Source organism: Corapipo altera, unplaced genomic scaffold (assembly GCF_003945725.1).
Source record: "Corapipo altera isolate COAL_440 unplaced genomic scaffold, ASM394572v1 101, whole genome shotgun sequence".
NCBI classification, from domain to species: Eukaryota; Metazoa; Chordata; class Aves; order Passeriformes; family Pipridae; genus Corapipo; species Corapipo altera.
Genome location: NW_020884984.1, coordinates 923,111 through 949,036, shown reverse-complemented (window position 1 = coordinate 949,036; position 25,926 = coordinate 923,111). Strand labels below are relative to the sequence as shown.

The 25,926-nt window shown below is 39.1% G+C and overlaps 1 protein-coding gene across 3 annotated transcripts in view; it reads left to right on the top strand.

Moving 5' to 3' along the window:
• Positions 1 to 590: 590 nt before the first annotated feature.
• Positions 591 to 25,926, top strand: part of PPARG (peroxisome proliferator activated receptor gamma) — a 56,569-nt gene continuing 31,233 nt past the window's right edge. Inside the window, exons 1-2 of one of the 3 annotated variants that reach the window (XM_027666030.1) lie at positions 664 to 699; positions 7,856 to 7,931. In XM_027666030.1, coding sequence (XP_027521831.1) covers positions 7,856 to 7,931 — 76 coding nt within the window. In that variant the 5' untranslated portion in view covers positions 664 to 699. Of the gene's footprint in view, positions 732 to 7,855; positions 7,932 to 25,926 lie in introns of all 3 variants that reach the window. The other 2 variants (XM_027666031.1, XM_027666032.1) reach the window with 2 other exon arrangements.

The window sequence follows — 25,926 nt, the reverse complement described above, 5'->3', positions numbered from 1 at the left end:
CATTCCTGGAGGGGGGAGAAGGGGGAAGAGATAATCTCTAGCTTTCAAAAAAAAAAGTGAGGGGAAAAGAGGAATTTGATTTACCTCTGTTACTGCTAAAAACCTTTTCGGAAAAGCCTTTACCCCTGTCACAGCAGGACACAACCTGACGTGAGGTGACCAAGCCAACTACACAGCGCAGAGAGGAGGAGGCTGGAGAATGGGAAGGCAAAAGAGAAAGCAGTCAGCAGGCGGAAAAACTGAATTTTCAGTTACAGGAGATTACAGGGAGCAGAGATCAAATTCCAGATCTACTCCGGGGCCCGCGCTCTGCCCTCAGGTACAGGCGGGTGATTCCGCTCGGCGGGCGCGGACCCGGAGGGAACCGGCTGGGCTGGAGGGACGGTCTGAAGGGGAAAGGACGGAGCCGCGGCGCCTCCTCCCCCTCGTTCTCCTCCTCACGGACCCGCTGCCCGGCTTGTCCCCGTCCCTGTGGTCGCGGTCGCCCCCGTTCCCATCTCCCCGGCCCCCGGCCCGTCCCCGCCGCCCGCCGCTCCCTCGGCCCCTCGGCCCGCTCCGCTCCCCCCAGCGCCCGCCGGGGGCCGGCGGGAGGCGGTGCCGGCGGGGGGAGGCGGTCCCTGCCCGGGAGGACGGGCCGAGCCGGGGAGTTTATCCCACTAGAAGGGAACAGTTTCTCCCGCTGAGACTTGACAGCGCCAGGTCAGTGCGGGCTGCGGGGACCGTCCCCCGAGGTGAGGGGCCGGCGGGGGCCCGAGGAGAGCGCCGGGCTGAGGGAGCCGCGGGCGGGGGCGGCGTGAGGCGCCGAGGGGCGGGGGGGCTGCCGGGCTCGAGGCGGGCAGAGCGCGGAGCCCCGGCCCGCCGGGGATGCTCGGGGTGCCGGGGCTGGACGGCGGCTCCGCGGGAGCGGGACGGGGTTCGAGGCTGTTCCTGGAGCGGGAGGACAACGGGGCGCTCGGCCCGGCCCGGGGGGAGCGGGCCGGCGGGGCCGCTGCGGAGCCCGCGGGGCGGTGCGGGAGGGGAGCGCGATGCGGGGCCCGGAGCACCCCTGGCCGCCTCCAGGTGCCTCTGCCGGAGCCTCCTGCCCGCGGGAGCGTGGGCGCTGTGTCCATGGTGCTGTACCGGGGCCGGCGCGGGCGCTCCCGGGGAGGATGCTCGGGGGCTGCAGGGGGGATTCCCCCGGGCAGGGGGAGCTGATGCGGCTCCGCGGCCTCGGGGACAGGCACCCACAGGGCAGTGCTGGGCTCACCTGGCTCCTGCTCTTAATGAATGAACAGCCTTTTACTTATTTATTTATTTTAAATTTCTCAATCGCAGAAAGTCGGGGAGCCTTTCTGAGCCTGCAACAACTAAGATGCTATGTTGAAATGTATTGTGTCTTGATGGCATGCCTCAGGTTCACAGGAGCATTTTGTAATCTTCCTGGTGTCATTTCTCTCCAGGGTATTCTGCAGCTAGAGTGCAAGTTCCTGTGGTGTTGTAACTTTGAGGCACTGTGTACACACGAGAATACAATGCTGACTTAACAGGGATGCATTTATTAATATTAGTGATGTAAGGCTGGTATTTATTCTGATTGAAAGCTCAGGAAATTATCAATTTCTTCATGTACTGTGGAGTCTAAGTTCCTTTAAATCAGATGGATCAACTATAATTCTTCTGGAAATAACTAGGTTTTGACATAGCCTTGTATTTGTGGCTCACTGCCCCATCTCTGAATAAGCTTTTGATGTGGCACATGATTCCATTTAAAAATGTCTATTAAAATTTTCTTTTTCTGGTACCAATTAGTCTATAATTTAATAAGTAATTTACTTTTCAAAAGATTACTATGAGTTGTTACTAGTTAACTAAAAATTCCCAGTGTACACCAAGTGACTATGACATACGATACTCAGCCCTCTCCTTTGAAAAGAAGTTGCAAATGTTGTACTCTCATTAATATCAGAATTAGTTGCATGAAGTCATGTGTTTGACATCATTATTCTCTTTGGCTGTCACAAAAAAAATTGCTGCAGAAATTGCTTAGAGATTTAATTACGAGATTGTAAGGAATTGCTGTTAGCAGTGCGTTAAGACGTGGCACAATATAAGCATGGACTTGTCAGGGGGAGAGAGAGTTGAAAAAACAGTTGGCATGGACTTTGATAACTAATCAGAAATATAATTTAATGGTATTTTACACAGGCAAGTTTTGAATTTTGATGTTCTTAGACATCAGTTTTGTAAAATACCCCACTAACTGGTAGTGGTTCAGAGACTATACACTTGTAATTAGCCTTAAGATAATGTGTGTTTCTTAGAAATGCTTCAATGTCAAATTCTTGGATAATACAATATATTAAACATCAGCATTCCATGCAACTTCCATTACAACATAGAATATATAAATAATTCTTGTTTTCCTCATTTATATTTCATATAATGAATTCTCAGAAAATTCTCACCAAAAGAAGGTGGCAAAACATTAGAACTTAATTGAAAAATACTGAAGCTATGCCTTTTAACCTTCCTTATGGTACCGATAAAAACACCCACTATCAACACTGCTTCTAAATCTGACTCTTTCGTGAACTTCTTTTCACAACCATAACTCCATTTCTAAGTCAATAAAATAAATTTAGGCGCAGCTTCAATTACTGTAAAATTTTCTGCTTATAGCAATGGCTAATGAATTTTGAGAAAAGATGTATTGTAAAAACAAGGGAAAGTTTAAAAGTAGAATAAAAACTCTGTCTTGTACAAAGCCGGACTAAACAATGAAAAGGGCGCTTGGTTGTTTCACCTGGATTTCTGAGGCCCTTTTTTTTACATATAATCTGTTCAGAATAGAACTGGATATATTTACTGGGCATTTTTGTAGCCTAGTTGTGGATCTCTAGTTGCCTGTATTTGATATTCAGAATCTGCATTTCTTTTACAATCCTTTGTCACAAGGTTTATTCCCATGGCCAACAAAGTCATGCAGTAAAACAATTTCCAGTGCAGTTTATTTCTCATGAGAAATTATAATACAATTATGAAGTCTCCATGCTGGGTTCTTTTGGAGTCATGGATACAATACTTCCCATTAGTTATTGCTACTGGTTTATTTTTTTAATCACTGATAGGCTTATTAAATGTAGGCTATTAGATGATGAGTCCTCATCGTTCCAATCGTTTCCATAATGATGTATTTTTTTTAGCAACAGGGATCTATTTTTCAGGTACTTTATGCCAAATGTTCTTTATGTGTCAGATAACTTTTTTGAACTAACAAAAGAAGAAGTTAGAACCAGTCCAAAGTAAGAGAACATGGTTGTACTCAAGTCCTACACACCCATGACACAAACAGAGGTTGGGGTTTCCCATTAAGAGGTCTGTTCTCCAGGATTTAATTTAACTAGTACAGAGTACTTGGGGAAAAAATCTCCTCCTTGCCCCCATCTTTTTCCCTATGGAGATTTTTCCAAGGCAGAATGAAAAATGAAAGAGCCATAAGATTTGTCTTCAGATATTTTGATTCTCAGGAATATGAAATGTAAGTTGATTCCTACATTAAATGGTAAAGCTTTTACGTTTCTTTTGTCTTTTTCCCCCACCCCTTTTTATTTTATACAAAGGAAAGTCTGGGACTTTTTTTCAGTTGTGCTTTTTTTTAAATGTAGACTAGTCCATCTTTTCTCAGTTGTACCTGCTTTCAGGTTCCAGTGACAATGTAGAAAATGCTGGTGATGAGCAAATTGTCACCCCAGTACTAGAACCTGTGGTGAGTGGGGCTTGGGGTACTCCACATCTTGCAGGTATAAGGAGATATATAAGGAGAAAATACATGTGGCAACCCTAGGGAAGACTGAGTTTCTGCTTCAGCATCAGGTCTTCTACCGCAACGAGGAATTCTCTTCTGCCTGTCACTTGAAAGTTGTCAGCTCTTCTCACAAGGCAAAAGTAGAATTAAATCTATCGTAGACTCTTGTTCTTTAAATTTAGAGTGGGAGAAAAAAAAAAACCAAGGCCTGGTTTTCAGTCTTCATATCTGAAAACTTTTGCAGAACTTAAGTCAATTTGATGAGGTTCACATTTTTCTCCCACTCCACCCACACCTTCCATTACATTATTTGGCCTGTTTGCCCTCTCATAAACCAGTCTATAGAATTGAACTAAACAATGACATCATTCTCCAATTAAAATTCATGATATGTGAACTATATAGATATTTTTAATTACCTGTGTTGCAGTAGTACCCAACAACCTAGTCAAGATTGGGGCCATCTTGTTACTCACTCAAATGTAATAATTGCCCTTATGCTTAATACTATATGATCTATGACATGAGAATGCAAATAGTTACACATTTACAATGGACACACAATATCGGGATGCAATCGATGCAAAGAATTAAATTTAAAATTCCAGTGATTTATGCTTACAACAGTAAATGATTCTTACAAAATTATGAAAACTAACTTATGTATATGTGTAATAAATCTCCACATTTACAGCAAAAAACTCCTCAACTTCTAGGCAGTATCCTATTCTTTAAATAGAGCTCTTCTTACTTAGCAGTTTCACTGGCTTTCACTGCAAATAGAGAAAATATCCTGCTTGGAAAGGGGAGGATAAGGCACTACCTCAGGAGCCGGGCAGTGCATTTCTGGAATGGACTAGCAGGTGGATGCTTTGTGGACTTGCATCAGCCACCCCCTTTCCTCATGACTAAGCAGATCACCTCCATGCCATGCAGTCTGCACTTTGAGGACAAAGTCTAGGAATTCAAGTCTATGAATCCCAAAGTCTACTCTGCTGGTTGATAATTAGCAATTTAAAAAACACAAAGCTTACGTAGCTTTGTCAATGTATGTTCGGGCCCAAGTGGGCGCCATGCCTGCTGAGGTGAATGTATGTGTGTGGTTATGGACGCGCTTGTAGGGCATGTGTGTGTGTAGGGAGGGTATTAACCTGTTATAGAAAGCCTTCCTACTTATCTCAGCAGGACTGAAAGGCTATATATAACTTCTGATAACACAGTATAATAAATATTGGTTAATATCCCAGTCGAAAAATATACAGAACACTCCACACTAAAGTGTTAGTTTATTGGAAGGTGCACAGAGTATAGAAAAAAGATCCCAGCTTCTGTGAGGTCAGTGGTGGATCTGCTGTTTCAGTAGGGTCAGGTTTGCAATCTACGTTCAGTGATAGAAATTTTGTCCTATACACTGTTTGCTTACACACAATTGCTACTGAATTACTACCCATGTGTGTGTTTAGTATGCTGAAAATACAGGGTCTGACTCGAAAGGAATTGCTGTTTGCTCAGTGAGACTAAAGGCCTGAAATTAGATAGCCATGAATATATATTATAGCAAAAGTCCTACCTATTTTTCTTTAAATTTTATAAGAAATGCCAGTGTAACAGGGGGAGTATATTTGTGTGGAGTACTGGTGTTTGTGATCCATTTCTTTAAATGAAATATTACCATTTTGATATGGACACTGAAGTTGGTGTTAGTTAATTCCAGACCTTCAAATTAGACACTGGTTCTAGTTTTGGTCTTACAACAGCTGTCATGGGAGGAAAACAGTGTACTTTGTGCTGCTTTATGGACTGTTGGAATTTCATGAGCTCCATGGGGACTCCAGTCTTTCCTCTTTATCACAGATCTGATTGAGGCACATTTGAGATTCCCTTCTGTCTGAATCCTGTGCTTTTTTATAGACTTCCATCTACGATTCCTCTAACTTACCCATACATATGTATAAAATTCTAAATATGTTTATTGTCATCCAAACACTTTTAGCTGTCATGGAATATTCATATAGGATAAGTCAGAGCAATGGAGGTTTTCTTATTGTATCCTGTGTTTTTCTGCTGGGTTAAAACCTTTCTTTTCAGATGATTTCATATTTGCACAAAGTAGTCCTGCCCAGAATTATGATCTCGTCTTTAACTTTTTACACAATATGTGATTACACTGCATTGCATAAAGTGGAATTTTATGTTATAATATTGCATTATAAGTCCATAGTACTTGTGTGTTTGTTTAGATTTATTGAACACAGATGTTGTGTAACTGCTGTAACTATTTGTGGCTGTGAAGCAGCAATTCTGAAGTTTGAGAGGCTTTGAACTTAGGTTGCTATCTATATACAAATAGGCTGATGTAGATTTGCACTGTCTGTGCTAGGGCATTATTTTAATATTGCTGTGAAGTAAGTACTCAGGCATGGTGGCTTGAGAGATATGTCAGGCTACCAAAAGAGTCACTTTGTTACACCAAAAAAAAAGGAACTATGAAAAGAAAAATGTTAATTACAGGCTTTAACACTCACACCAAGATCTTCTAGTAGGGGTGGTCAGAAAAACAGGTTTTACTACCTAAACCTGGTGCTTTGTGGTGCTATCTAATATGGGGGCTTGTGGAAAAATGCAGCCACGTCTATTTACTGCCTTTCATAATGTACATATTTCCTCATGATAGGTTTAGGTACTGACTTTTTATGTCTACAGTAAACAAAGTAAATAAAACTGAGACTTTATCCTTTCATCTTGAATATGTTTTCCTTGGAGTTACTGTTCCCTACAGTGGTATTTAAGCTACAATATTTTGTGCTGAATCTCAGTTTTTAAGCTTAATAGAAGCATATTATTATGTGGTATATTGCTAAATTGATTTTTAATCCTACCTATGAATGTTAAAAAAAAAAAAGAAACCAAATTTTACTTTCAGTCACACCCAGAGAAATCTATAGTTAGGCAAGTACAGAAGTACATGAGGGCAAAAAGTTATTTGCACAGAGTTTATCTGTATTCTCTAACCTTATTCGGGACCATATTTAATGGAATCATGAGAAGTTTTGAAGAGGCAACTGGCTGAGGGTCTCATTCTGAGAGTCTCATTCCAAGAGTCTCATTCCCTTCAGGGTAAGGGAAATATATGTTATCTATTTGCTTTCTAGCTTGTAGCATGTCTAAAACAAGGTTCTTGCACTGCCCTAACGATGCAGCCGTTCCTCCGACCCTGCTAAAGTTAACCAGGAGAGTGGATGGATTTACTTCACTGAGACCCTAAAGTTCTACCAGGATTTTACTGCATTTTACTGGATTTCTTCCCTATTGTCACTCCCAGATGCCATCATTTGCACTTAAACTGCATGTCTGAGATGCCTGATTTGTACACCAAGGCATGCTGGTGTATCTGAGTTTTAAAATTATTAGAAATATTAAGAGAAGTAGGCTGGTGTTTTATTTATTTTAAATATCCCGTAGTAATGGTCTACATAAATAGAGTTTGATAGATGAGTGCATATTGCAAGATACCCATATACAGGTATAGACTTTTTGAGTTTTGCTTAGAACATCATTAAAGAGCATGGAAACAAAAATTCTGCAAATATGCTTTCACTTTCAGAATTTTCCAGCTGTTGCTGAAGATGGCTTGAGATGATAAACAAGATGAAATGTTGAGCTTTATTTGGAACAAAAGGGTTTCACATTAAAGCAGTTTTCTGAATGAAATAAGCACCATCTAGGTTTATTTTCCTGCTTTTTTTTTATACATTTACACTAAAGCTATTGCCAGAATTGCTAAATTGGCCTGGAGTAGAGTATTTAGTAAAGATCTCATCTGAGTTGTTATAATTAACTACAGAATAAGTTTCAAAATCAGTATTGTAAAAGTTTATTATGACACATCTTGAATTTAAAATAGGAAAAAAGCAAATATTCCAGAATTACTTGGAAAGGTTCAGGTTTTTAGCAGTGGCTTGAATGTATTTTTCGTTATTAAGGTAATGCAAAATAATTTCCAAAAATCCCCTAGAAGCTTAATTAGTTCCTATCTTGCCTTTTTCTTTTTTTTTTTTTTTAATTATTTAGATGTTTGCGTGTAAGAAATGCTATTGGAAACAAATTCCACATTGCTCTCCAGGATTACCTTGCCAATGGATCTCGGGTGTGTTTTGTAAACCCCTTGGAGTGTTTGCTGTGCTGTGAGCTCCCAATCGTCCTGAATTGGTTAATTGTTTTTGTGATGCAGAGAAGAACATTATGGCACATGAATAGGAGACCCAAGAGGGTTTCTTACAGTTTCCTTTGGGCACTGCCCAAAGCCTTGTTCTCTGGGCCTGCCTCACGTGATCAGCCTGGACAACTTGACCAATTAAACTGGGTGCGGCGGATATTTATTATGTTCACAAGATCTTGTTTAGGGTCGGGATTTTTGCAGTAATCCAGTCCCTTGTATAAAATATACACTTGGAATCGTTGCACCGGCTTAGGTTTTATCCTGGTTAGATGGGATAAAACATCAGGTTATGCAAGCTACATTTTGACACCGGTAATGACATTTGAGGAATTATTTTCTGAGATCAGGATTACTGATTTATTAAGAAATAGTCGTTACAGCACAGTTGGCGTAGGCAGGAATTCTTGACAGTGCTTGAAGTACTGGAAAACCCATCAGTATCTAGAACCCATTTTTCCTACAACAAAGATACTTTCTTGTAGACGTGTCTTCTTGAAAATTTTAAATCTTAATCCAAAAATAGAATGTTAAAGATATATTTTCCCACAAACGTACCTTCATGTTTTAATTTCTGTAACAAACCTGTTCACATGCTCATGCCAGAGTTCACAGGAGCAGCTCTCCTCATGGAATGAGTCTGCCTCTATCACTGTTTTCATTGTGCTGGTCACTGGGGGATCGTATCTGTCAAATTTTTAATGAGTCACAGTTTTGTTAAGGGCATTTTCATGCAAGGGAAGAGTTGCAAGCAGTACAGCGGCTCTGAGCTGGACATAATATGCTGCTTCATCCTTCATGATGTAATACTGAGGATGTGGAAGTCATGTGCATTTCTTTCCATTCTTTTTCTGGGTCATGAGGGTGCCAATTCTAAGTAGGTGAGAGATCAAATAAAAACCCAGAAAACTGCTTTCTGTAGATTTTATCAATTCTGTTTTTCAAAGATTTCAATATTATCAACAGTGTTCTGCTTCTTTACAAATGAAAATATTAATAACCCAAAATTTATGCAGAATAGGTGGAGTAATATGCAATGTTAAGATTGGCTCTGGCTTTTTAATCTTGTGAAATAGCGAGATTATCTTTAATCTTAATAGAGACTACTGGTGTGCAGCGTGATTAGATTAATTGCAGTGGTGGATTAAGGCAGGGATCTAAGGCCAATGTGGGACTTTGGAGGCCCAGCAGAGAAGTGAGTTGGGAAAAAGGGAAAAAGCTGTCCAGAGTGAATATTAGGAAAGGAAATGAATTAATTAAATTAATTAATTAACGGAAGTTTCAAAAGAAGGCAGTGGGAAGATTGGCTATAACTGCTGTTTCTCTTTATTAATTTAGCCCTTTTTATGTTTGCCAAAGAAAGTATTCAAACCCAGGAAAATTCTTTTAAAAATACAGCTGTTTGAATTTCTTTTTCAAAGTTTAAAGTTTACTGCTGGAACCTTCTTGATTTTGAATTCTTCTCTCTGGTCTCTTATGAGATTTTCAGCTTTTCTTGGTTTAAGATATGCTGACAATGCCATAACGTGGTCTTTCACTGTATTTTGGCATTCCTACTCATTGTTCTTTTTCTGCCCAAGTTTGCTCTGTTTTTTAAATCTAGCCTTATTTATTACTCCTTTGAGAACAGGAACTGTCTGATATGCTAACAACAAGTGACAGCTTTCCTGTCACTGAGGACAGGAGAACAGGCAGTGAATATTGCTGAAGCTGAGGTAAGTTTAGAATAACAATAACTTGTGCATCCCCTAAATTTGATATACTGTAGTGTGACCACGTTCTCTGACGCAGGCTGGGCAGCAGATTCCTGTCTCCTCCCCCAGACACCAACAGGAAGGCACAGCACAATGTTAGACAGCATGTGGCAATTTTCAATTTCTGCTGAAGGCTGACCCTTAGACAGGAGAGTGATTCTTTTGTTGGCACTAATGAAATGCTGCAAGTCTCCATAGAGTGTCAGAATAAATGCACTTAAATTAAAAAAACAAAACCACAACAAATTAGTAGACATTAAAACAGTGAGACAGTAAGACTTTCTTCCTTTCCTCCTCAAATTTGCATTTTGAAGGGAAGAATAAAGGGAGGAAAAGGTTTGAGGTGAATAAGGTGAGAGACACAGTGTAAGAGGAGAGATAAAGCAGAGAGACACTCTAATTGTCCTGAAGGAAAGCACAAAAAAAGCAAGAAAGAAGAAGAAATCGATGCAGGTATGGTTGCCACTTTGCTGACAATTACTCCAGGAAGGGCTAATTAATGTAGTAATTATACCTGACACTCTGTGGAGGAAAGGAATTCTCTGGAGTTCAAACAAGCAGGAGTTATAGAGCCTCCATTCAGCCACAAATATGGAAATTAAAGAAAGACAGTGTAGGCTAAATACTAAATGCCATTGTTTTCTGATTCCAGGGCTATATAAACTGTTGTATAGCTCCTCAAAGAAAACACCTTCTAAATAAGAATGTCTGAAATTAAATCAGAGAAAAAAATATTGGAAAGTCTCCTGCAGAGATGAGTGTTGCACTGGGATGAGTTCCTGACAGCCCCCAGGGGACATTTCCCTCCCTTCATCTTCCAGGAGCCTCATTGAGAACATGTTCCCATGTGCCCTTTGGTGCTGGGCAGTCTACCTGCTGAACAGTGAGTTTTCCTCTACATCCCTAGGGCATATGGATTATCTTAGCTCCTAGAAGCCAGGGGTGATTTTGAGGTGCTTATTGTATCCAGTCTCTTGTTCATTTTTCTCAGAGCAGAAGATGAGATTAATTAGCAGTGTCCAGCTTGCTGTAGTATTGACATCTTTATATTGTGGAGTCTCAAAGCAGCAAAGTATTTCTTCTGTTTTCATGAGACACAAAGATAGATGGGTAAATGCCCCCGCTAGATATCAGTTATAGGAATTTGATCATTTTACTTGCTTCGTCTGACTTTGTCAAGAATGGAACTTGTATCTTAGAGGTTTCCATCTCTGCAGGGTTTTTTGCACATGAGTGCTGAACACTGTCAGAGCTCCATGCTTCCCCTTTCTAAAATCTGAGTACCCACTACAGGTCTTGCCAGGCAGAAACTGGGGCCATATTTAGGAAAGAAAGGTTATTCACAATTAAATAACTGTGTGAATTCGAGGAAAAACAGAACAAACCCCTGAGTAATTATATTCCCTGGTCTCAGAGAAGCCTAATTGAACCAGTAAATCAAAAAGTGCTGTAACTTGGGCACAGGAAGTGGATGGGGAAATTGTTAAGTTCTTAGAATTGTCCCTGGTCCAGTTTTAGCTTATCCAATTAAGAGCCATTCAATAACTTCCCAGAAATACTTTGGGGGTCAGCATGGGCCATGGACCATTTGCAACAGGCCATTTACATGTTGCCACCCAGTTTTGACAACTGGAGGAGTCTGATCATAAGTGGAACAGGTATGGCCAGAGTGAGAGTCCTACTGCTCCTCAGTTCATTGATATAACTGAAACGGAATTGGCTTAAATGCCTCTCGGATTTGTTACTATTTTCTTTTAAGGTTCTTCCTGCCTACAGAGCAAGATGATCTGTGCTTCATGTTTCATTCATAAATTTTTAGCTCTAAAAGATTAATGATGTATAACGGGGAGATCTTTTTAAATTTGAGAACTTCTGGCATACAAGAAAGAAGTGAAAGTTGTATATTTGGCAGAGTACAGGTTGGAATTTTATGAAAACAAAAATATCAGTAATTTTAGTCTATGTTCTCTGGTCATTTGGCTGTCATGTAAATAAATCAAAGGACAAATAACAAAAAGCCCAAAATCTTTTTAAATACTCCTAATTTCTTTTCTAGCTGCTGGTGAAGGAAGAAGGCGTTAGTGTGGTAGAAAAAATCTTTCTCTATTTATACATCTGTCCTGAGCAGATGTTAGTAAAATACTTGTATACGATAAAACTGTTGCTCTGAAAAATACTTTGAAATTTTTACTGGCCTGCTGTCCATTCCAAGAACTTTAGACAACTAACATTGTAACTCACCTGTAAAGTATACATTACAACTTGTTTGCTCTGAAAATTCCTTTTGGCTCAAGTGAAAGCGCGCAGGGCAAACAAAGTTATGAAATGTGTACACAAGGTGTGAGAGGAGATGGTTACACTTGGGTATAATTTATGGTCCTGAGCCTTCAGGGTCGTCAGTGCAGTATGACCTGTGCTCACCATCTCACTGATTTGAGTGGGATCACAAATGAATATCAGGACCAAGTCAGACTGACTGATTTGCCCCAAATAGTGTCAACAAATAAATCATAAATTTTTAATTGTTCTTTTAATTAAAAAGAAGGCCCAAAAGATGAACTCGATGATCCTTGTGGGTCCATTCCAAATCAGAATATTCTGTGACTCTGATTTTAAGACTTGAAGATTTGAGATCTAAAATATTTGACAGTGTAGCCACTATTTTAAACTCCATTTCTGTTGTAAAAGTTGATAAATATTTTTACTGTTAAAATCCTTTCAGCCATGTGATCATTGATTCAATTAAAGGAGCAGAAAATTCCATGTTTTGTTGAGGCTTAAAAAAGATACATCAAGAACCTTTATAGGTATTTAAACAGATGAAGCATTCGGGAAGAAATGTAAAGTAAGTGATAAGATTTTTCAAGAGAATGAGACACAGACTTCCTAATAAAAGTATGACAATTCAGAGACCCAAAGCACCATTGAAGATGAAAATTCTAATATTTTAATTTCAAATAACTGACCAGCAACCTCAGAAACAGTATAGAGAGGAGGACATTGTCTTGAATATGGGAAACTGGAGATGGGGGAAAGCACTGCATGGCATTTATTTATATAGGAAAAATATCCCAAGGCTCCTCAATCCCTTCTGTTATTCTTAATTAAAGAGTAATTTTTAAAGGAATTTTTTTAAAACAAAACAGTGTCATTTTTAACCTACCTCACACTGGCTAAACTAAAAGTGGGTAGGTTTAGATTAGATATTAGGGACAAATTGTTGGCTGTGAGGATGGAGAGGCCCTGGCACAGGTTACCCAGAGAAGCTGTGGCTGCCCCAGCCCTGGAAGTGTCCAAGGCCAGGTTGGACGGGGCTTGGAGCAACCTGGGACAGTGAAAGGTGTCCCTGCCCGTGGCAGGGGGTGGAACAAGACAGTCTTTGAGATCCCTTCCAGCTCAAACAGCTCCATGGCCCTGTGGAGGCAGCACGTTGTTCCACGTGGTGTGGGCAGCACACGACGCAGCCAGGCCCAACTGAGGAGTAACCCAGAAATGCAAAGTTCTCTAGGAGCATTTCCTGTCTGCTGAATCTTGAAGGCATATTTTTCAAAATTGCTCCACCTTGGAAAATCTTAGCTAAAACAGGGATTTAGCCCTAACAAATGGGTATCCAGTGTGTTAATATCAAAGCCAATTTTTAAACAAACTTAAATGGTTTGTAACAAAGTAGGAGTAACACAGAAGGACAAATAAAGGAAGTAGTGTGTGAATCATCCTGCTTGTTAAAAAGTCTTGTTCTGTCCTTATACAAACAGTCCCTTGAACAGTAGATCCAATTAACTTAGTTGCTTATCGATATGTCCTTTTGGAATTTTGGAATTTTTCGTTTGGATTTGCTGATGTGTTTTACAAGGTGAGGTCAAACTCTCTCAGTGGTGACACCAACAATAATTTTGGCACATTGTGTTAAAACTCCTCTACACTGTAGTCAGTTCTGGCTGGAAAAAGCCAATGTTTCCAAAAGCTCTTGGGATGAAGAGAAAGAGACCAACAAAGATACAAGAGGTAACGGTGAATATTATAAGCCTTGTTTCTTTAGAATTACATTATCAACTGAAAAATTAGGTTTTTAATGGGCATTATTTGAATCAATCTGTTAAATAAATATTGATATTTTATAATATCTTTCCAAATTTCAAGTATTCCACATACCTTTGGGATGTGCTGGCCAAATTTAGGAGCCACTGAAATATAGAACTTCTTAGAAAGACCTTTCAGAATGAGGCTGTATCTTAATATTTTATTACAGGGAACCAGAAGCACGAGAAATCCCACAGGGAAATATGTTCCTTTTTGGTAAATTAATCATGGCTTCCAGAGCAGAAAGCCCAGAAAAGCATCTAAACATTTCCAGTTTAGTTTTAACTACTTTGTCAGTCGTTTAAATTTCCTTCCTCTGTATCTAAACCACAAACTGCTATTCAAAATGGTTTAAAATCATAAGTTCATATAGCCTGAAACTTTTTCAAGAAAATAAAAAAGCAGTTTGTGGCCTCTGGGAGAGTAAATTCCAGGGTTAATTTATAACTAAAGCAAATGTATCTATAAAAAGAAGAAAAGCTCCATAAGAAATATGTTAACAAATGACAAGAAAAAGGAGGCTCGATAAAAGATATCAGAACTTGTTTGGCACCAGTGATTTTATGACTGAGGAATTCAATTATAGGTGTGTTGGGAGTACCAAATCACAATTCTTTAAATTACTAATGGGAGACAAAGCTCTTTATCATGGTCAGAATGTGTTTGCATGAAATGTTCAGTCCTGCCCTCTGTAAATAAACTTTTAGTGCCTACACTCTGCATCTGCAGAGTCTGTGTCACACGGAGCAAAAGATACACAATTTCTGTTGAATCACTTGTCAGACACACCTGCTGATACACTTTTATTAGAAATGATGGCAGCCAAGACATTTCTTCCCCTAAGTTTGTAGTGCTCCCATAAGTTTGTAAACTGTTTCAGCTTGTAATTTTTCCCTTTCTGTATTATTAAGATTCTTCTAGAATCGTGGTATATTTGTTTGCAGGAGGGTTCAGTGTATATGACATCAGTGTGCTCTGCAGCAATAGGCAGCAAATCGTATCAGCTTGGATTTGTTTACTCCTGTGGTAGATACATGAGTGTCATAGAGGTCTTGGACCGGTGATGTAGATAATGACTTTGTACTTACCCCGGAGAGATGGATTAGCCTCGGATCAACGGCAAATTAACTCCTGCGGTCTGCCTCGAACACTTGCTGTAGAGCAGTAAACCCCTGCCTCTTGTCAGCCACTGAAAGAGGAAGGGCTGTTTCTGGAACTGCAAATGTAACTCACGGGGAGATCCCCCTGTTAACAGCTGTTGGGGGAAAATTGAAAGAACTCCCTTTTGTTGGCACGGCTGAGTTACAGCACAGGGTGTGCATCGCTCCGGGAACCGCAGAGCCACAGCACACGGTGTGCATCGCTCCGGGAACCGCAGAGCCACAGCACACGGTGTGCATCGCTCCGGGAACCGCAGAGCCACAGCACACGGGGTGCATCGCTCCGGGAACCGCAGAGCCACAGCACACGGGGTGCATCGCTCCGGGAACCACAGAGCCCGGGAACCGCAGAGCCACGCAGCTCGTAAAGGTGGCAGAATCTTATTTAAGAGTCCTTTGAATCTTTGTACAATTTTGTTGGACGTGTCATCGCTGTGACCTTCCAATATGATCACGCTGAATTACACTACACTGTACTCTTCATATGGCACCATTGTACAGATGTTAAATGCATAATGCCTACCCAAACTACCAAGTCAGCAGACTACGTATAGGAAAAGTTTAACAAAAAGTAATTAGTTTTATTTTCATCAATTCCTTTTCTTCTTTTGGTATCTCTAGTCGAGCAGAAATGTCATTGCAAAGGCTTATGAGTAAGAATTTTACACCGAATATCCAAAATATTTAATTCCTTTCGATGATCTCTTTATTGACCTACTGATTTTACTTGTAGTGAGAAAATTATTCTCTCCTAAATAAAAACTTATTAACGGCTGTTAGTTTTTACCATCTTGACCATTTGAGTATTTTAAAATATAAGCAACATCATTCAGCTTCTACTTATTTAACTAATTATCTTTGTGGGCTTCATTGACATAGACTTAGTCATAAAGACTAAGAAGTGTTGGAATATCCCCATCTTAAACTATTAAAAGTGTTTATGATACCTAAGTATTTAAACACTGTGATTGGTAGGTGGTAATCACCCCATATCACGAAGATGGAGAATAGTTTAGAGCAAGAAGCTTCTTAAGCTGCTCTGAATCAGCCTCAGGAGGAGCCTCTCACTGCCCACCAAGGAACCCAAGATATTATCCTCGTTAGCCATTTCCAATACCTGCCACACAGGAGAATTCTGAGAACCGATTTTTTAACCTCCTCAGCTTCCTGAGATCCTAGGAAAAATTACTCTAATATAACAAGCATGGAAATGCGGACGTGTGTGAATTTGAGAGAGCAAGTCTGTGTTGTGGAGCAGAAAAGGAGTGCTGTAGAGGTAGGGATTGCTCTCTCAAAGGAATAGGACTCTATTCCAGAAAGAAGCCCTTGTCTCACAGCCTGATGCTCTGAATGCAGGGACTCCACAGACCTTAAAATTCCCCAAAGCTGACTCTCAGATGATGTTGAAAAAAGAAAAGGTGAAAGATTCAGGGAAATACCTTGGTTATGTTCCTGAGGTTTTTTTAGTTATCATATCATGTGCCTTTCTTCTCAATCTCTAGGAATGCCTTGGATGTCTGTCAAGACCACAAAGTTGTCCGTACTGTAGAAATGTATGAAAGTTGTCTCTAAACAGAGTTGCCATTTCTCTTTTCCTTATCTGTGAAGGAAACACAGCAACTCCCACTGGGGAAATTTCATCTTAACTTGATCTTAAAATAAAAAATCAAGGGAAAGGTCATATCCTAATAAGCTGTGCAAATCTAAATTCCCAGGGAGCTTCAAAATGATATTGTATGACTAGGGCATTAACAATTTTCCAACAATGTATTTTTGAACTGCTTACAACAGTGGTTTTAACATGCGGGGGCAAATAGTAAAAGAAAAATACAACTGGTAAGATCAAGACACAGCTGAGCGCTGTGATTCACAGCACCCCTTGACAATCCATGGGCTTTGTATCTGACAAACATCATGAAATGGGCAACTTTTCTGCTTTCATTGAGATGGAAATCTTGGGAGGAAGCTATTTATTGCTCAGTTTATGTATTGTTGTGATCTCAGTATCGATAGTTTGTACTTTTCCCCTAACCTAGGATTATAAAGCAGTGATTTTCTCAGAACATACCTACTTAGTGTGATCTGTATTTTTGTCTTGGTAGAGATTTTGAGTTTAAGTTCATATTGACCAAGAGGTCCAGCATTCCTGTTCAAAATACATGCTGCCATTGTTGTCCTGCAAAAGGTAAATTAAATAAACTGATTCAAATTTTACAGTCATTTTTAAAGGAGACAATATTTGTCCCCAAATTATCTTGTCTGACTCAGTGACCATATACATGTGGAGCTGTAAAAAATATTCCATACTTCCAAAATAAACTAAGTCCAGTACCAATTTACATCTGAAACAGTTTAGGAATTAGATTTAGACCGCTGTCGAATTGTATTAGTTTTACACAGCATTCCATACAGGTTTTACCAGCCCACCCTTTGCATTGGGAAGGTATGGCATGAGATTAACACTGTCTTCTCGGAGCCCAATGAATACCAGATTCTGCTTTTGCAAATAGTTTGGTGTTTAACCTGTTTTGTGAAGCTCTAGTGATAGTAGAAAGTGACCGTGAGACCAGGCTCTAAATCCACAGTCTCTGCTGGGTGAAATGGAATTAGATTATAGTTGTGCTTGGTTTCATCCTTGTCATATCCCTCTACACCTAGTATATCACTGGTGGTGATATACTGCTGCAGACTTCTTTGTTAGTTTGTCCCGAGTGTAGTGATAAGCCTTAAAACAGACGTTCACACCTTTGTTCTGCAAAGCACAGGAACCACAGGCTGTGGGAAACCATCGGCTGCTGAAGACCCCTCCTGATCTTTTGGATTAGAGATGATTCAAAAGGTTTCAGTGGCAGTTTTCTCATAATAGTGTCTTATCCTGACATTCAGCACTACATTCAGATGTCCCTTTAGAGTTTTTTTTTGTCATAATCTCAATAGTATTTTAATATGGGTCTTTTTAAATACAACTGAATCTTTGAAGAGGTTGACCATGTTGTGATCTTGCTTCAAAATCAACATATAGAAATTTGCAACTGTTGAAACTTGTTTAGAAGTTAAAAAAAATTAGAACAGTAAAAAGTGCCAGTAGCTTGTCCTCAGTACATACCAGAGCGACATGTTCAGTTGTTCACACGTCTGCTTGAGGGGTTACAAAAAGTCACAGCAATGACTTTTAGTTCCTCACGCTAAACTTGCTTGCCTAGAAAAGGAATCTCCTTAAAAGAACAATGGGGTATGACAACAATAATTTATTGCAAGGTTAACTGTTGGTATTTATCTTCCAGTGGAAGATAAATAGCTGATTTAAAAAGAAACCAATCAAGTTATCAAGTATCCCAGAGTATTGCAGTGTGTGATTTGTGGTTTGTATGTGAAGATGACACGTATTTAGATCAAAGAAACATAGTTACATATAGTTATTCAAAATAACATTTTTCAGAAAGTTAATTAATATGGTTTTCAGTATAATATCTTATTCCATTAATGTTCTAGAAAAAATACAAGAAGTTACATAATTATATTATAGAGTATATATATAATTATATTATAGAGTATATATATTATATATTATCTATTATATTTTATATTATAAATAATGTATTATAAATATAAGTATTTAACTGTACATTTTTGTCTTGAATTGTGGCATATTCCTCTATTTATTACAACAGGAAACTGAAAGGTTTGCTGTTAGCTGTCCTCTACTTGCAGAAGTTCTTACAGTATTTTTAATATAGAAAAAACCAAGACGATGACAAGAACACGTGATAGAGAAGGGAACTGAAATTTTCTCAATCTCTTTCTTCCCTTCTTTTTAAGGCTGTTAAAATTTAACATAGCTGCTTTGCTTGTCCCACTATTATTAATGCTGCATAACCCTATAATTATTAATCTTACTGAAACAGTGTTAGAACTTGATTATACCCTTTTCTCCTCACTTGGAAGCAGAAAATTCTGTCAAAGACAGAAATGGAATGGCAGTTCAGATTTTTAAAGAAAGCAGGCAAGTTTACATGAACTGGGATCTCAAATCCCAAATCCAGTGGAGCAGAGGTGACTGGGGCACACCAAGATTTTCTAGCTTAGATCTGATGGACACTTCATACTCTCCACAGTACTTGTGTGCTAAATACAAAGTGCAATCAGAGTCTTTACTGATTTAGTAAAGCATTGGTAGATTCTTTACAGCTGGAAACACATTTACAAAAACGGCTGCTGAGGACTAGCTGTTAAAAGTAGCAGAATTATGAAATTATACGTAAATAACTTTCTCCTAACAGTAAATTGTTCTTAGCTGTGGATGCTCCACTTTCTGCTTGTGTCCTAAAATAATGTCATTTTAACTCTCGAACATTTCTTGTCAAAAATAGCAATGCCAGTTCCCATCTTCCTTTACCAGAATGCTCTGGACAGTTACACATCACTGGGAGATCAAACCCCTGCTGCCTTGGGCTGCCCACATGTCTGACAAGGGTGACACATTCTGTGCGTGGGCACTCTGGGCCAAAGGTCACCAACACTACAAACTGCAGAATAACATCAAACACAACTTTGGAAATGTTTAGTTTATTGCAGAGGCAAAGAACAGTAGCAAAAGCCATGGGATGCTAAAGGGGTGCTGTGTATTGCCAGACAGGTAATTTTGCTTAAATACAAACATCCCCTGCTTTTGAGAGGAATGACATTTACAGGACTGCTGTACAGTTCCATGAAGGAACAAGTGACCTGTGGGAAATAATTTTCCACACCTTGGCAGCTCAAAATGATTATTTCTTCATGGGGAAAGCAAGACAATTTCAACTGATGAATTGGAAAAACTTGTACTTCAAAAGAGAAAGGTTGACAAAAGTAGGGCCAAGTCAGAGCAGATGTATTCATAGGATATTAATAACACAGAGGAAGAATAACCCATTAGAAAGTAAGATCAAACAAATTTCTACCTTTTAGTTTTCAGGCACATCGTAAAATCCAAACCTTGCCATATAATTTATTAGAAAATACAGTAGGTTTGTATCCCAGTAACAAGGTCAGGACTTTGGAGTAATTTACATTGCTATATCATTGTACAGGTTATATTTAAGTTCTTTTTGAAAGGCATTAATGATTTTGAAATTAAATAGAAGATGAAATTGTGGTTTTTTCCCCAAAAATATTTTGTGTATTTTTGCTCATAAAGAGGCTGTAGGTAGCATATTCATCTTCTCATTCAGGTTCAGACAGCACTTTCCCATTGTGTTTTTAGTAAGTTACTTCTGTGTTTTTAAGAAAATGGCATCTTTTGTTTGGTTTCTTTTTCCCTTGAAAATTACATTTGGAAAAGAATGAACTATCTCCATCAAATTCTGTGCTGCTCCCAAAGACTTTTGTCAGATTCTCAGTAAAATAGGGGGGGACCTTTTCTCAGAAAACTGTTAAGGGTGGGTTCAATAACCTTGTGTAACAACTGAGCATGTGCCCTTCTTAATTATCAGATAATGTTGTGCTGATAATCCTTTATTGGGTGCATGTATTGGGGGATTTTCTTTCTCAGTGGTAGAGGGAGTTTTGCTTATTAGTATGAGATGGTAGGAATGACATAATTCAAAATAGATTTGTCTGATGTATAAACTGACATCCAGGCCTAGTTAGAGCTGGTTAGGGAAGCTGTTAGCCCATAAACTTGCTATTTTAACCCATTTCATTTAGTTTAGAACACAAGACAATACAGTTCTGTTCTAGGGCTGTCTGGTATCACTTATTGCACAGTAACTCAGATCCTGGGTGCTGTATCTGAGGTTGTTTTGGGTTTTTTTTTCCTTTTGTTCACTACTTCCTGTAGTTTTAAGCACCAACCTGCAAGAAGTTTTTCTGAAGTGTGTGAACCAGAAAAATCCTGACGAAATTCCCGTATTTTTGGTTGAAAGTAAGAAATACAATAACACGAAAGGAGGTGTGTTTGTGCTGACTTAATGCTGAGCTTTTATAGTTGATGTTTTAGTATTCTTTTTCTCAGGTTGCTATTATTTAGTCATGCACAGGCTTTAAAAGTAATATCTTATATCTAGCTCTTGCAGAGATTTTCATCAGAAAGTTTCCACTCGTTTTCCTTCTGGAATGAAACACTGAGCACAATGTTACTTTGGATTGTGTTTTATACTGATCCCCAAAAAACAAGAACAGGGAAGATTCTCCTGATGCTTATAGCCCAGTAGAAGATTCAGAAGTGAAACTGTTCAAGGTACTTAAATTTAGAGCACAAATCAACATTAATGTGCTGGTGTTCATTAAATACTTCTCACAGGGTTGCAATTGCAGTCACAAAAGCAAGCTCACCCTGCTTGTGCCCTGAATCCACACTCCCTGTGGAGGCAGCCTGAAGTCACCTCCACAGGAGAGTTTTAAAGCTACGTGGAAAAATTAATATTTCGAGAGATGGGAGTACATGAGATGCAAAGAACACTGATCTAAACATGTGATAAGTATCCAGCACTATTGAGAACAACAATTATCGAATCACATGTGAAAACATGTCAACATGGTTTAGCTGGGAATTTTTTGGAGGGTCAAAAGTGCAGCAGTCAGATGACAAGAGATTGCTCTGGTGCTGCAAAGTGGCTGAGCAGGTTGTGTGCTTTGCAGCTCATACAGTTGAGAAGGTTAATTTTTTTTTTTGCTCACTTAAAAGATGAAAGATACATTTGTGCAACAGATGAGAGGTGTACAAAAGTTCACGTGTCTTTATTATTAAATGATTTAGCTGAGTACTCCTACTGTAGGCAGGCAGAAAGCTGCTGTTACATAGAATCAAATTGGGATACTCCTTTTTCTCTTGCCGTTTATCTTGCGAGAGCAATGGCAGCAACTGCAGTGGAGTAAAGAGTAATGTCTTTCAGCTCTGTATTGGGCAGCACTGGGGTACCCTCTGAGCTTAGAAAGGTCTGATAGAAGAATTTTAGCAGCTAATGAAAATACCCTTCAATAAATAAAAATTCAAATAATTTATTAAACTTTAATTTTTAAAAAACTGCATTCCCCACAAAATCCAAACATATTTTTGTTCTGATTAATTCAGGGGGCATTAAAAAGGGGAAAATGCTCAATGATAAACCCTCTTTGGTGCTATTTATCTGCTTTCTTGAGCTTTGATGTGTTCAAATTGTCTTGACGTCACAGAGTTTAGTGACTGTACACACAGATAGAGTATTGTCTTGTACTTGGCATGTATCAGAAATGACATCTAGTTCTATATAGGGAAGTGTATTTATTGTTAAACTGAGATATTCTCTGTATTTAATGCAGAAATTGTGCTAAGCATGTTTATGTTAATGAATGAGTTTTGCAACATGGTGCTTTTTAGCTTTTAAAACTTGGTGATTGTCCAAAAGATTAAAATATTTTGCCAAAAAATAGCACTCACTCAAATCATATGAGCCCTGCATATAGTCTTACCACATCCAAACGCATTTTACAGTTTTAGTATTTTGAAGACGACAGCTTTGGGATTGAAAACGACTCATCCTGATATGAGAGAAGCATTTTATGGATAATTTTTTTCAATGTGTTCAACTGCCAGGAAAAACTTTAAAAGTGGGATTTAATTCAAGGAATGAGTTTAAACTCATGTGGCATTTTTTCCTCCTCCTCCTCTTCCTGTGGGAGTATTCAGTATTCTGCCATGGCAGGGAACTGCCTTTAGGATATTAAAGAATATATTTTACCCTATTACAGTTGTGTGTCTTATTAGCTCATCTCTTGGAAACTATGCTGAAGTTGTCCTGTGAACATTAAAAAGCACTGACATGACAGAGTCTGAGGAGAGGAAAAAATCCCAAGCTTTTTACCAAGAGTATTCTGCATCCGTAAATTCTTTACTACTGCAAAGTGGATTGAGAAAGCTTAATGTGGTTATTTAAGTATTAATGTTATAAAAATTCTTCAGTGTTAGCGTAAGATTTATTGCACCTACAATGTTTTAGAAGAAAAACATTAACTGGATATTGTGCACATAACATACATTTGCTATTAAAGTTATTAACATTTCAAAAAGAATTACGAACTTGGTGTTCTGATCTGAATTTCATAAGGGAGTACAACTGTTCTAAAGTTTCTTGTTAAATTGGCACCTTACTTGATAATTATTGGCTAAGCACCATTTTCAAAGAATGGAGTCTATTATTAGTGTATTAAAATACTTTAAGAGACATGGTGATAATGACCTAATGAAACCAGATAAGCAGTGGAGCATAAGACTGTATGGTAAATAGTTGCAGTACTTACACATCTCTTGTGTATGTTTTGCCACGTTACTGCTGAAATTTTGATAATCTCACAAAGGCTTATGAAGCCACAGAACAACTGGCAAATGTTGGTATAATGCATCATGGGTGAGCACAGCATAAACTTATTAAACAGCCTTTCTGCTGTCCCTGAATCCTGAACAGCTTCAGCCAGTGCTGGTCCCTGCTGGAGCACACAGCAGGGCCTGGCTGCACAGTGCCACTGCTGCTCCGTCCCAGCTGGGGCTCTACTGTGGCAATTCTGGGCACACTGCTTAGTGAGAAACAGGGATTTTAAACAGGGCAGATGGCATTTTATGAGAATCTAATTTCTTATGGATCTCTATTGCAACATACATTGATTTATTTGTGTGTATGCATGTGTACGCTGTGTAATTTAATCACACTTACGTATCTTCCTTAGCCAGGAACTGAGTTTTTAAAAATGCTTTGCTTCAAGCAAGTGTTTAAATACCATTAGCACTAATGCACTATTCAAAATAAAGCATATAAATGAGTGTTTTGCTTAACTGTGGCCTAACCACTGAACTTCTATTGAAGCTGTAAAACTTTCTGTTGACTTCAGAGCAAGTTTGACCTCTGAAAGCACAGTCACAAGTTATGCATAGGTCTGCATATGAAACTTCTGAATGGGTAATTTGCTCTTACAATACTTTTGATGGCAAATTGAACACTTTTGAATGATATGAATTTCCTATAGTGGGTACAACTTCTGCTAGACCCCAGCAATACAAAATCTGCCCACTATAGTAAATGCCAGTTATTAAAGGTGTGTTGAGCCCTAGGGTCAAGCACACTCTTGTCAATTGAATTGTGTTGTGTTGTTGTAGTTGATAAAGCTTTGCTATCTTGTATCCCACACGGCATTTTTGATCTATTTTAAAATCAATTACTTCCTTCAGTGTTCGGAGGCACCTCCACGCCAAGAGCAGCCTTCCCCTCAGCTGTCCTGCTCTGCCAAAGGGGGCAAAGGGCTCTCCCAAGAACCCAGCTTCTGCTGATTACAAAATGCCCCGTGATTCATTGCCTATCTATCAGGATCCTATTTTAAATCACAATGATTCATAGAGAGCAACGCCTACATTTTATATAATGAGCTTGTTTTACAATACTGCCAACGCCAGTTGGAAATGTGCTCTTTGGTTCTGCTTTCCTCAAATCCCTCAAGCCCAACATGAGCCAGGTTTAAGTTCTGCTAAGGCAAGTAGGCATGTTGTAAATGCCGATAGATAGTCTTTGCCCACTAGAATTCTGGAGAGATTTATTCTGATTTTAAGCTACCAGTCAGATGATACCTTATTTTTCAGATTTTTATACTTCTCGAGGTGATTTTTTTTTTTTTTTCAAAGAAGTGGAATGACAATCATTTCTATTTCAAAGAGTGGGAGGTATTTTTAAGACATTTTTGAGCAAAAAGCATTGGAAGCTCTTTAATCAGGATTAATTTCAGTTTTAGTCCACGATGCCTCACAAAGCCTGATTGCAGCTGCCTGTAACTAGGAAAGTGCAGTTTTTCTGTTCAAGTATTTCTAAGGACAATTTGAGGATCCTTTCCCACAAACTTTGAATCTGACTTAACAGAGCAGAACTGATCTCCTCAGCTCCACGTGCTGCCAGTCCTGTGCCAGTAGTAGAACCCTTTTAATTCCATAGTAGTCAGGGTTTTACCACAGGAAGCCCAACACGGTGTCAGTTCCAGGATTTTGTAGTTATGCTTTCCATGATTTTGAAGGGCTGTTCCTCTTAAATCTGAGCCATCTTTCTATGAACTTTCCAGTTATATAAATCAGTGCTTCTTATACAGAAATTTTCCATTCTCCAGTAGTCTCAATTCCTGTTTAAGCTATCTGGGCACAGCCTTGCAATCAGTTCTTTTATATCCTGAAATAACTTGAAGTTTCATCAATATCTATCCAGTATTAGAATGCAACAAACCCTACATTAGCTACTTGAAATGGGATGGTAGAATTTGTAGTATATTTGAGTAGCCCATGGCATTTTTGAGCTTGTCTCTCATTTGCATTTATATTTGCAATGGTTTAGGTTGCTGTAAGGGTATAAAATGCTGCTATTTCAAATAAGAACCCAGGCCACTTACTATTTTGTGTGAATTACTTAGGCATAATATAGAAAATATATTTAAAATTAAACAGCTCTATTATTCCCTGAATGGGCTTTTCCCCCCCTGTTTCTATTAACAACTACCTCTTAAACATTGTAGTAAATTTTATGGCCTGTGTTTTTAATGAACACAGCCTGTAGTTATAATTCAGTTATAGGGATAAAATATCTTTCCCACTGATTTATGAGTTGGGGGGGTTTTGCCTTTTTAAGCATTTGGATTTATACAGTTTCTCCTGATGTTTTACTGTGCAGCCTTGCTGACAGGATGAATGGGTTGAGTCCTCCCTTATTTTTCATTTGGCTTCCTGAAGGCTGTGGGTGTCACTGGTCTCTGCAGTCCTTGCACAGCGCACTGCCTGGATTCTCAGCCATGCAGCCTTCAATGCTCCTCTGGGACTGTGGAGATGAACAGAAATGTGCATCCTCTGGGGAGGTTTCAAGCTGTTTCTGGGAGTACCTGGTTTGTTGTGACCCCTTGAACATTGCACTTGCTGCTTCTCTTTCTGCTCTCAGAATTTGGGCCCTGTGCTGG